The sequence below is a fragment of the Stigmatopora argus genome, chromosome 17, assembly GCF_051989625.1.
Source record: "Stigmatopora argus isolate UIUO_Sarg chromosome 17, RoL_Sarg_1.0, whole genome shotgun sequence".
Classification (NCBI taxonomy): domain Eukaryota; kingdom Metazoa; phylum Chordata; class Actinopteri; order Syngnathiformes; family Syngnathidae; genus Stigmatopora; species Stigmatopora argus.
Window position 1 is genome coordinate 4,765,824 of NC_135403.1, and position 12,246 is coordinate 4,778,069.

The 12,246-nt window shown below is 40.3% G+C and overlaps 1 protein-coding gene across 1 annotated transcript in view; it reads right to left on the reverse strand.

The window, feature by feature from the left end:
- Positions 1–8,946: 8,946 nt before the first annotated feature.
- Positions 8,947–12,246, reverse strand: part of LOC144092111 (uncharacterized) — a 96,744-nt gene continuing 93,444 nt past the window's right edge. The window contains exon 18 of the mRNA XM_077624895.1: positions 8,947–9,130. Within this exon, the coding sequence (XP_077481021.1) occupies positions 8,947–9,130 (184 nt within the window). The remainder of the gene's footprint in view (positions 9,131–12,246) is intronic.

Genomic DNA, 12,246 nt, shown 5'->3' on the forward strand with positions numbered 1-12,246 from the left:
ATCACCAGCACACTGACTGTTTATAATATGCTGGCGATAATGTGTGAGCGATGTGAGTGTGCGCTTGTTTCCAGAAATGCCTGATGGGGAAAAATAAACATATACTCGCAATAAACAGGCAAAAACAATTTCACTAGCGACATTCGCATCTGGTTGAACAAAGTTTGTTTTCCACACTATATTGCCCTATTCATTCATTAATTTTCGGCAGTGCTTATCCTCACAACAGTCGCAGGGGTGCTGGAGCCTATCCCAGCAAACAACGGGAACCAAGCAGGCGCACCCTGAATCGGTGGCCAGCCAATCGTAGGGCACAAGGAGACAGACAAGAATTCACGCTCACACTTATACTACGGGCAATTTAGTGTTCAACCAGCCTCTAATATGCATGTTTTTGGGATGTGGGAGGAAACCTGAGTACCCGTAGAAAACCCACACAGGCCTGTGGACAAAAAGCAAACTCCACACAGGTGGACTGACCTGGATTTGAACGCAGGACCCCAGAATTGCCAACTGGGATTGAACCCTCAATATCAGAACCGTGAGGCGGACGTGCTAACTAATCGGCCAACAGGCAGCCTTAGAGCCATATTGTTTAACATACCTAATTAAATGACCTATCATCATCTAAACACAACATTAAGACTGTTTTTATCTATAAAATGACTAGATCACCAAGTGGGCATGGGTTAGAATTGAGCGACAGTACTAGGTTCCCTTTAGTAGCCATCTGGTCATTGTGGGTATTGGCGTAAACTGAAAACATGTGGGTGCTACGAGGGCTATGTACTAAGCATGCGTTACTTAGTGTACATGTTAAAAGTGGTCACTCATACCTGCGTACCAAGAGGTTTATAAATGGGTTAACTGGGCATGGGTTGAACTTGGTCAAACATGCCTGGGTATACCTAACATCAACAATGTATATGTCCTACAACTGGTCATCTATGTCTTGGTATATGGCCTGAGTGTATGAGCTGAGTGAGCATGGGTTATAATGGGTCAAACCCCCTTAGTTCCTGTACGGGTTACATGTGGGCTAGATGGGCAGGGGTTAAAAGTGGTAAATCATGTCTGGTTCCTGTCTAGGCTGAATTAATTTCAGTTCACCTTTGGTTTATCTGGGGCATACAATGGACTACAGTGCAGATTACTATTGAAAGTGGACCACATCTGTATGCTGCCTGGTAACCAATTCTCCTTTTTGTCAAACCTGTTATAAAATGCCAATTCACTTGATGCAGAATCACCCAGGTCTAGATTTACCAAAACAAAAAAGAAAAATGAATAAAGCGCTGTAATAGCAAGAAGACTAACCTGTGAGAGGCATTGTCTTTTTAAGAAGCACTTTAGTCGTTAAAGTCCAACATTCCATTCTACTACACACATTCATTTATTCATTTTCTGAACCACTTATTCTCACAAGGGTCACGGTGGGTGCTGGAGCCCATTCCAGATGACTTCAGGCCAGAGGCGGCGGACACCCTGAATCGGTGGCCAGCTGATCGCAGGGCACAAGGAGACGGACAAGCATTTACGCTCACACTTATACTAGTGGGAATTTAAAGTGTCCAACCCACCATACGTCTTTTTGCAATGTGGGAGGAAACCGGAGTACCCAGGGAGAAAATCCAAGCGCCTTCCAGGTGGAGCGTCCTGGATTTGAACCCAGGACCCCAGAACTGTGAGGCTGATGCGCTAACCACTCAGCCGCTGGGCCGCCCTTATAACACACATCAGTCAAATAAAACTCACATGACTATATCGCCTCATAATGTACAGCAAATCCAACCATAACTTTCAGATGTCCTGATCAACTGCATCATATCTTTACTACTTTTATATCTGTGTTTTTACAGTATAAAAATGATGACTCATTGATTTGTCCATACTTAGCAACTATAAGTAATAAAATTAATTCTATATTACAGTATACCCTCATATTGATTTATATGTGTTCCATATTAGTATAATTTCATGCATATTGCATGTGTAGGTATTGCATCATTTAGTGATGGTCACATTTAATTGGGGACAGCATAAAATGGAGGATTAGTTTTGATAAATTATTCTGTAGCGACAGCTGTTCAAAACATGTGTAAGCCAAATGTTATGTGAAGGAATCAGCTGCAACATTGTGGGATGTGTATACTTCTACTGTGTCCTTCATTAGAAATGTAATAAATTATGCCATGTAGCATTTCAGTGATTACTATTTAATAAAGTACCATAATTAAAATTCAAGCTTTAGGCATGTTTTTGCATTGATATATGTATCTGCTGTACATCTGTGGATTCACACACATCATACACACACACACACACACACACACACACATACACACACGAGGGAGTGTGGATGGTGTGTGGGACAGCCTGAGGCTATATGCACCATGGTGATCAGCGAAACCAACCTTTTTCCATCAGAAAACAATTTAAGCTAAAATTGATAATAAAACAAATATATGTTGGTACAAAGAATCATTACAAATATAATGCCCCAAAATTCTTAAAGAGATGTCCGACTTTTTCTGCTCTCAGAAAGAATGTCCAAATGATGTGTCCATGATAATAAAATAATATTTATCTTCATGTTCAACATAGTCTAACGTAATTTCAAATGTCTTTAGTTATAACTCGGAAATGCAAGTACAGCGTTTACTGTTGAAGAGATGATCATCAGAGACACTATCTCTTCTTTAAAGCCAACCCAGTCTTTCTTCTAGTCAAATGGTCAAATCAAATCGTTTTATCATCAATGCTTACATAGTTTAAATACCACTAGGAATTATTCCTGGTTTGAAATTTTGACCTTGAATTCATTTACCCTTATGACTCTCATTCAGTGATTAGTATATATATTCATACACAGTGATCCCTCGCAATAACGCGGTTTACTTTTCACGGTTTCGCTACTTCACGGATTTGCATCGTGAATTGTGTTCTGCATTCTGATTGGCTAAAAGGTCAATTCGCTTCTTCTCTACCTGTGCATCTATAACGTTGCAGTTTAATATGTACACGTACGTAAAACAGCTTGAAAATTTTACATTACGTATGTGCAATTCTCTTGCAATTTCGAGTTTCTCTAAAACCCATAATGTTGACAAAACGCTCTGGACCGACAAAAGCACCTGCGGTAGGGCCAAAAGACAGCAGAAGAAGCTTTCTATCGCAGATAAAGTTAAACTTCTGGACGTGCTAAGGGAAGGTAAAAGCTATGCGGCTGTAAGTCGGCATTTCGGAATTAATGAATCTTCCTTCTGCCTTCTGTTGCCCTCTGAAATTATCACTTATTTGGGCCTTTTGCCGGGAAAGTGCACTTTGTGGAGAAGCACTACCAATTTCGTCATACGCAGCTGGGTATGATGACAATTAGGCTTTTTTGTCGAGTCAATGATGGTGACAAAGCCTATGTCTGATTATTATGTTCACATTGATAATTAAAATTATTATTTGACAGTACAGTACAGAAGTTATTTGTTGAAAAAAAAAACGTTTCTAAAGTACAGTACTTTTATTTGTGAAACAAATGATTGAGCCTGTAAAACGGTTTGTTCTTTCTTTTCAATGTATAATAGAGTATTTAACTGTATAATAAAAAATAAAGGTTTCTACTTCACAGATTTTGCCTATCAGGGGTGCTTTTTGGAACGTAACCCCGCGAAAAACAAGGGTATATTGTATATAAAATCACCACTGCAAGAGATTGGACAAGGTTCACTTTACATTTATACTATTTATAAAGCAATTGTTGACGGACTATATGTTTGCAATATAGAAATAAAAAGACAGCACTGTGATCAGCACAGTGGAGAAAAAAACCCTCAAAATATGATTTAAATTGTTCTTCCAACTTTTGGCTCGAACCTTTGACCTGCCCTTGACTTAAAACATGGCCATGGTCTTGCTCTTGTGCCCTTCGGTTGACTGATGACTAGTCTAAGGTGTACTCTGGCTTTCGCCTGAAGTCAGTTAGGATAGGCTGCCGCAGCACTCATGATGATGCGCGGTACGGAAGATGAGTGAATGAAAATCAAAAGAGCAGAACATTTTACAGAATCATTTGCAAATTGTTCAAAGAAATGTGAAACTACTTTTTGGATGTGCACATGAGACACAATGTTCAAGATTTACCAATTTTGAGAATTTCAATTCTTAAATAGGTGTCTCAATGTAAGTGCAACTAAGAAAAACTGTAATACCTACTTAGTTCCCCACTAGATATCATAAACACTGCTTCCACACTTACCCTTTCTGACCAATCTTCGCTCTTCCTATCATATTGGTTACTAGGTCTGCCCATGTGGTGTTCTATCAGTAAGAACAGTTGTAAAGGACTTGCAATGCTACTTATAGCTAGTTAGCATATCTATATATATTCAATCAAGCTTTTGTATCCATTCTACAATATTATATTATATTTATATGTTCTTTTTTTCTTTCCCATGAAACCCATTTCTGCCCCTCTGCATTTTTTCCAATAAATAACATGATCAGAGCGACCACAAAGGGAGAATACAGAACTCCCCAGTGGCACAGTAAACTTTTACTATTCTGCGTGTCCAAACAGCTGAACAGGACAGAATAATAAATAAATAATTTATCTATTCATGGTTAAGCAGTAGTGATGGATGTAATGATTATGTAATCTGACCAATGTCTGTATATTAAGACTGTGATGCTAATAAACGTGCTGATGCTGAAAAATGAACGCAACACTAGCAAGCACTACTGAAACTGTTTTTAGATGAGATGTCGAAAAATGTGGGACCTATGAAGAAGCACATGCCAATGCATAACAGAAGCATACATGGTGCCATAAATAAAGCTCCAGACAAAAAGAGATGTCAGGAAAAAATATATAATGTCTTCTCACACCAACCTCCACAGGTGTAAAAGTTAATGAATAGAACAGCTTCATTGAGCTTTTGAAATCTGCAGAGGGTCAGTAGTCTCTGACTAAAGTGTGGCTCTGCTCTACAAGAAAGAAAAACACAGAGGGGCCCTCGCAGCCTGGACTAAAACTCCATCACTCACTCGGAGATGAATCTGAAATAGGTAGATGGGGGTGATGACAGGAGGTTAGAGAAAAGAGAGTGGTGGAGAGAAATACATTTGCAACGTTAGCGCCACATGATTGAGCAACAGCCACGCAGGGCGATGAGGGTGTCGGAAGACAGAAAAATAGAGTGGCTGTTAGTCAAGGTGTCTCAATGCATATTCCATTCATCTTCTGCACTCCACTATTCCTCACCACATCAGATAGCAAGTACCTGACGAAAAACGAAGGGAGATTGCGCAGTAGATCAAAAGGTGCAGTTGCAGTTTAGATAAGTCGACCCCCAATTCGGATACACTTCATCTGTCTCAAATGACGGCTCATTTCTCTTGTCAAGGTAAAGGTGATATTTATAGTTGTTGATTAGGTTGTGTGGAGAGACTCCGGTTACCTTCAATAAACTTTGACTGCCTTACTGCAACGTGAAAGTATTTGTTTTAAGAAAACTTTTGGGAATTCCCATTTTTATGGAATCATTTTACTCTTGACATTTCAACCATCTTGAGTCTCTTCAATCTCAAACTTTTTTGGACGATTATTGCTGATAATGGCACTGAAAACATGATCACTCACTTTATTATTTCTATATCTATTTCCGTCACTACCAGCGAAAGAATTAAGCAGAGTTAATACTAATTGTTGTTAATTAGAAAGGGAGTAAAATCTAAAATTATCTTGTAAACTTAACTGGTCAGACACTGATACATTTTTTATTTTTTCACCAGAGGGAAGCTTTCCCCCCTGTTTATTAATGCCCACATGAGCCTGTTTAGTGGGGCAAAACACAAAAAGCAGACTCTCGAGGCGTGGAGTCTCTTGCTACTACAGCATAATGTCAATGGCAAACACTCAATGTAGGGAACACACCGCCAAACAGCGAAACAATTTGTTTAATCATAAAGTGCATTTACATAAGGCAACGGCTGCATAAATGAATGCATAATTGAACAGGTTAATGCATAATGTAGCACTCCCGCGGGACAATAAATAAAGTGCCTTTTGAAAACGTGTGAGACAGGCGAGGAGGGGGAGCAAAAGAGTGCGAGAGAGACAAAAGTACCCGCCGAGCGTCAGACAAAACATGAAACACTAGACAATGCCAAGGCCACCGAGTGAGAGTGAGAGGGGGAAAATAGAAAGGAATATGGTAGGATATATAAGTAAAAAGGGTGAAGTCATGCTAAGAGGATTTGGAGACATGCTTGGTTTCTTCCAATAATCTGTCTATTAACACCAACGTATTTGAGGCTCTCATGAGCATGGCAGAGACACAAATAGTGACAACCTCACACACAACTTACTTCCATTTAATGCTGCATATACTCGCTGTTTATCCTCCTTATTTTTCAACAACCTTTCTCTTTATTTTAAATCATATTAAATCAACCTTGTTTGCATTTGCAAAACTGCACAAGTTCAAAGTGCAATTCTTGTTCCTGCCATGGCATGCTGATGTTTTGAGTACGCTTAAAGCCACAATGAACTTTTGTTTATGGGTTTAGGGATTACATTAGAGTAGAAAACAAAAAAATATATAATTCAAGCCACAATAGATTCAAATAAAAGCAGTGGGAGAAGGCAAATACAAGAAAAAGAAAAACATATGCAGCATTAAACTACCATGACACTCAAAGGGGCATGCAAGCGGAAATTTTGAGGAATTTGATTTCGTGTCCCAAGCTTTTATAGAACCCGAGGCAGAATTTGATTTGGGGTTCTCCTCCCACTGTAGCAGCCCCCGTCCCCACCCCCACTGCTTGACATTGACCGATATAACTGGTACTTCTTTAGAATATAGGATTTTTGTTAGTGTCACCTCTTTTGAATTCTTTAGCATGCTTAAATCCTCACACATTTTTACTGTTTAGTTTTTGTTCTGATCAGACTGGCTGTTCTTTGATTTGATGGCAGAGGAAGTCCTCCTTAATACAACCCAAACCAGAGGATCAAAATGATTGCAAAGAACGAACCCCTCAAAAAATGCTATCTGAATGACCTCTGTCATATAATCTCCGTCCAGGTGGACATTACCCATGTTGTCAACTCTATCTTGAAATATTTACAATTTGACCTGTACTGTTTTCAAGACATCATGAATTCACTTAAATTTAACTATGCGCATTCCACCTTTTTGATTTCTTAAATCTTAAATAAAGTGTTAACTATGTGAAATAAAGTGGTACCTCGACCTACGATCAGCTCCACCTACGACATGCTCGATGTACGATGAAAATTTCGATCGAATTCGCCCTAGATACGATCAAACTTTCGAGATGCGACCGAGGCAGGTGACCATGACATGAGAGGCTGTTTATCATTGTAGCACACTGTCTTTTTTTGCCGCATCGCTTTCGTGTATAACAGATATCTACGAGCACTGAACGATTTATTCATACGAGTTTCCGCTACACATGGACCAGAAAATGCACAACGTGCATGCACGGGCAAAAAGAGGGCTTTCTGTGTAATGAAGTATACGCGTGCACACAACACCGATAGCCAATGGCACCCTTTCTCAGAATAAAACTTCATTACCCACAATCAATACGTGGGTAAGCTCAGCTGTTGCATTTCCTGTTATTCCTTCTTTAGCCTGTTAGCACCCGCGATCGCTCATTCAAGACTACTTCTCGTTGGCAAGTGGTCGTGAGGACATTTGTGTGCATCTTTTTCGGAATATTTTGAAGGGAATACAACAGCAAACAGCCCATCGATAGCGAACGTGAGGGTGGAGGCGTGGCAAACAGCTAACCCGCCCAGAACGAAGGTTAAAAAAAAAAAAAAATAGAATTCAGTTTTGTGTAAAGTTACATTAAACGTATGTTTGAGTGTGTCTGTATATATTAATCCAAGTTAATTTAAATTTGTTTGTTCATTTACGAGTGCGTTGTTGACATGTATAAAGTACGATCTCAGTCCCGGAACGGATTAAGATCGTATGTTGAGGTACCACTGTAGTTATATATTTCAAAGTGAAAAAATGTTTAGATTTACATTGCAATTGGAGTTAAGAGAGTTGTACAATACATATCTATAAAAACACATTGATTTAATATTCATTAATTTTCTGACTTGCTCACAAGGTTCGCATGGGGTGCTCGAGCCTATCCCAGCGGACTTCGGGCATGAGGCGGGGGACACCCTAAATTGGTGGCCAGCCAACCGCAGGGGACAAGGAAACGGATAACCATTCACGCTTATAGCTAGGAACAATCTAGAGTTGAAATCAGCGTACCATGCTTTTGTTTTTGGAATGTGGGAGGAAACTGGACAACCCAGATAAAACCCACACAAGCCTGGCGAGAACATTCAAACTCCAAAATGAAGTGAATCTATCCTTTGTAATGGTAAAAAAGGAAAAAATCAGAAATAGGTGGATCCTGATCACAAGTGGTTCATAGAGACAACCAAATTTCAACCTCCCCCATTCTACAACCAGATCCCCCCCAACCCTCGTGTCCTCTAAATCCCTTGCTTCATTCCTCCAGAAGCATAATTGCTTCACTATGAACCAAAATTGGTTCAATTTTTTATGTGCATACAATGCGTAATGGTCACTTTTGGAAGGATGGAGAATTCAGAAATTTGAGTGAGATCTGTGCTGAATTGTTTAAAACACTTTTTGCGAATATCAGCAACATGATGAATGCTTTTGCTTGAAATGATCTGAACTCTGACATCCAAGAAAAACACTTCAAATGGACTTCTTTCAGGTTTTTGCTTGTATATGTATTGTTAAAATTAGAAAATCCATCCATATTAAATTTCTGCATTGAGCTACCTTTCAAAGCATGTTTTTTTCACGAGTCTACAGCCTGAGTGTTGCGGGCGAATCGGTGTGCACGAGCTGTCAGTTGAGATTGGAGCATTTAAGCAATAATGTGTCACACCTGATTATGGGTACGTGTTAGCGACTTTCTCTCCTGAATGCTGTGAACGAGGGACAGCCAACCCATCAGCCAAGGGTGGACGGCTGGTGACAGCGCTGCGACCTCTGATGACGCCCTCCATTTTGTGAAGCAACGACTCGCGCAGATTACCTCCGGCGCCATCTTCTTACTCTGTATGCTAATAAAAAAAAAGAGAGAGACGTAATGAGAAATGAGTGGCAGATAAAAAAATGGGCGCAAAAGAAGGGACAAAGAGAAAATGGAGAGAAATGGCAAAAAAGGAATGCAAAGCGTGTGATGGTTTGGTTGAAAGACTTAAAGGTGGAAATAAAAAGGGGGAGGGCAAATGTTGTGTACGTGAGGAGAGAATAAAAACAAATATAATGGACTAGGAAAGGAGCAAAAGCGGACTAATGAAGGTCATTGTCCCGTTATTTTGGGGCTACCTAGAATAGAATTTTAAGTGGAAAGGTAAGTGATGTAGCTATGAAATGATGAATGTGTTTGTGTACGTGTGTCTGTGGTTGTGTGTAAGAGAGAGATAGACAGTGACAAATTAGGGTTGGAGGGAAGGGAAAAAGAGGACATTGAGACTAGTTGAATTTCAAACGGGACAACCTTACTACCAGAGCTGCCTACTTCTCGGGAATTTCCGGAGTTTACCTAGACAAGCAACGCAATCTCCGGAAATCCGGACAACCTCCCTAAACTCTGTAAAAAAAATGTCACTTCTATTTTCTTTGAAGCAACCATTTCAGAAAAGTACCAAATTTCCAATTTAAATGCCTCGAAATTCACACCTTGGCTATGGCTTCCGCATCTTACTTCCGGATTTGATTCAACTGCACTGTAAACCTGAAGAATTCGGTAACACGACTACATTGTGAATCATTCGAGTTACAAGTTCTGACAAATGATTCTTTTTGTGTGACTTCAGCGTGGCAATTGATTCAGAATCGATTGCATAGGTAGCCTCTATCGCTTTAACATTTTTGTTATTGCTTTTTTTCATGAGGGAAGTATTATTGAGGCTGACTAAACCACCAATCTTTTGTTTTGAAACAAATCGTATCATTTCCAGGGATGTTCTAAAGGAAGTAGGCGCACACAGCACAGGTAAGTCAATAATATGCCTGCGCAAAATGGATGGCAATTTGGACGAAACTTCGAATAAGAAACTAAGACACTCGCAGAGTTTTATTGGTTAGTATTCGACGAAATATCCCATGTTGAAGCTGTCTCCAAAAGGACCGACATTTGCACATTGCACATGCATGTGCGACTTCAGCATGACAAATTGTGGAATTACTGACTGTAAAAAGCACGTAGAAGGACCCAAACACAAGGTTTAACTTATTTTCATTATGCTGTACTTTTTCAAAAGTTTGCAAAAACACAATATTTCAATTAATGTGTTAACATGATAATAAGTTTTATTTAAATTGTCCTGCATTATTTTTTTTACATTTTATATCGTTTTTGCGTGAATCGCATTCACTCCGGAAAAACTACGGAAATGGGTCAAGGGTACTCCTGAAATGGGGTCGATGGAGGTTGGCAGCTCTCCTTACTACCTTTATTCACTTCGGATGTTTTGTTCTTCTGTCCAGGTGTGTGTGTGTGTGTGTGTGTGTGTGTGTGTGTGTGTGTGTACGTGCTTGTGACGTTGAGCTCAAGTAGTAGGTGGGCGATGCTGTTGTAATCGATTATGCCCAAAGTAACGGAGCTGTCTTGAAATGTCATTACCTAAAAGGCAAATTTCATTATTCATCTTATAAGGAGCGTGAAGACTCTTTTTGACGTCGGATCCTCCCAACACCTCCTGCAGCCTCTCTCTGTCTCTTTTTGGGGGGGAAGAGGGGTCTATGATCCCCTCATAATTCCCTCTACTTCCCCTCTCCCTGCATCTGCATCTTTGTTCTCAGTGGCCTTCCTTTCAAGGTTAAAGTAAATGGCCAATGCCTGTGTTGAGAAAGTGACAGTCAATTCCAGAGATGACGGTGACTCACCTTCAGTATACATTGTGCTCCGCCCTTCTTCCCTTCCAGCCTTTGATGGGTGTTGGGCGTCGATGGCTAATCAGCTGGCATCAGGCCTACCCCTCATTTCCCCTTCACATAGGCGCCATTAGGGAGCAGGCTTTCTGGAGAAGGCCGATAAGGACAATATGCTACTCTTCCACATACACTCCAAATCTTCTGCGACCCTTTCCATTGCGCATTCAGCTCATTTCCCAGCGTTCCTTCGCTAAGCATACACACTCTCATCCTACTTCTATACTCCCACTTTCACCTTTAGTTCTCATCAACTTTTCCTAGTCATTTACAACAACCATAATGCCTAAATGTACATTTCTTTGAAGGCTTGTATCCCTTCATAACTTTCCATAACTGTTCAGTTCTTTGCAAAATTGATTACCTGATTCTACCTATAACCAACTTTGCCATCACGTTTTTCTTTTACTCAAAATTGTCAAGGATTATTCACATGATGTAATAAAATGATGGAGTTAATCGCCGGCATATTGGCAAAACATCCCCTGAACTCTAACACAGGGTTTCTCAACCAATGTGCCGCGGAACACTGATGTGCTGTGATTGATGGTCAGGTGTGCTGCGGGAAATTGACCAAGTCATATTTTGTAATAAAAAATGTAATATTATGAGACTGAGATTAAAATTGAAATAAAACGAACAATAAATCCATATTGTAATATTACAATATTCTAATCATAATATTACAAGATTAAAGTCATTTTGGTGCTTTTTCTTAATGTTTGGATCCATTACCAGTGGGGCTTGGACTTCGCCAGGCCTGCCTAATGTCACCGATTCTGTTCATAACTTTTATGGACAGAATATCTAGGCACGCCGCCCCGTAGTGTTGAGGTTCACTCACTTGACTTCGTTGCGGGCAGGTGTGGGCTCGATTCCCACTGGTGGATGGTCATTTTTCTCTCTGGTGACCAGTCTAGGGTTTATTCTGCCTTTTGCCCAAAGTCAGCTGGGTTAGCCTCCAGGAACCTCTGCAATTTAGAGGATGTGCGGTATGGAAGATGAATGAATGAATGAATATTTAGGCGCAGCAGTTGAGTGGGTCCAGTTTGGTGGCCTCAGTATTGCATCCCTGCTTTTTGCAGATGATGTGATTCTATTGGCTTCATCAAGCCGTGATCCCCAACTCTCACTGGAACGATTTGCAACCGAGTATGAAGCGGTCGGGATGAGAATCTGCACCTCCAAATCCGAGACCATGCTCCTCAGTCGGAAAAAAGTGGCATGCCGTCTCCAGGTC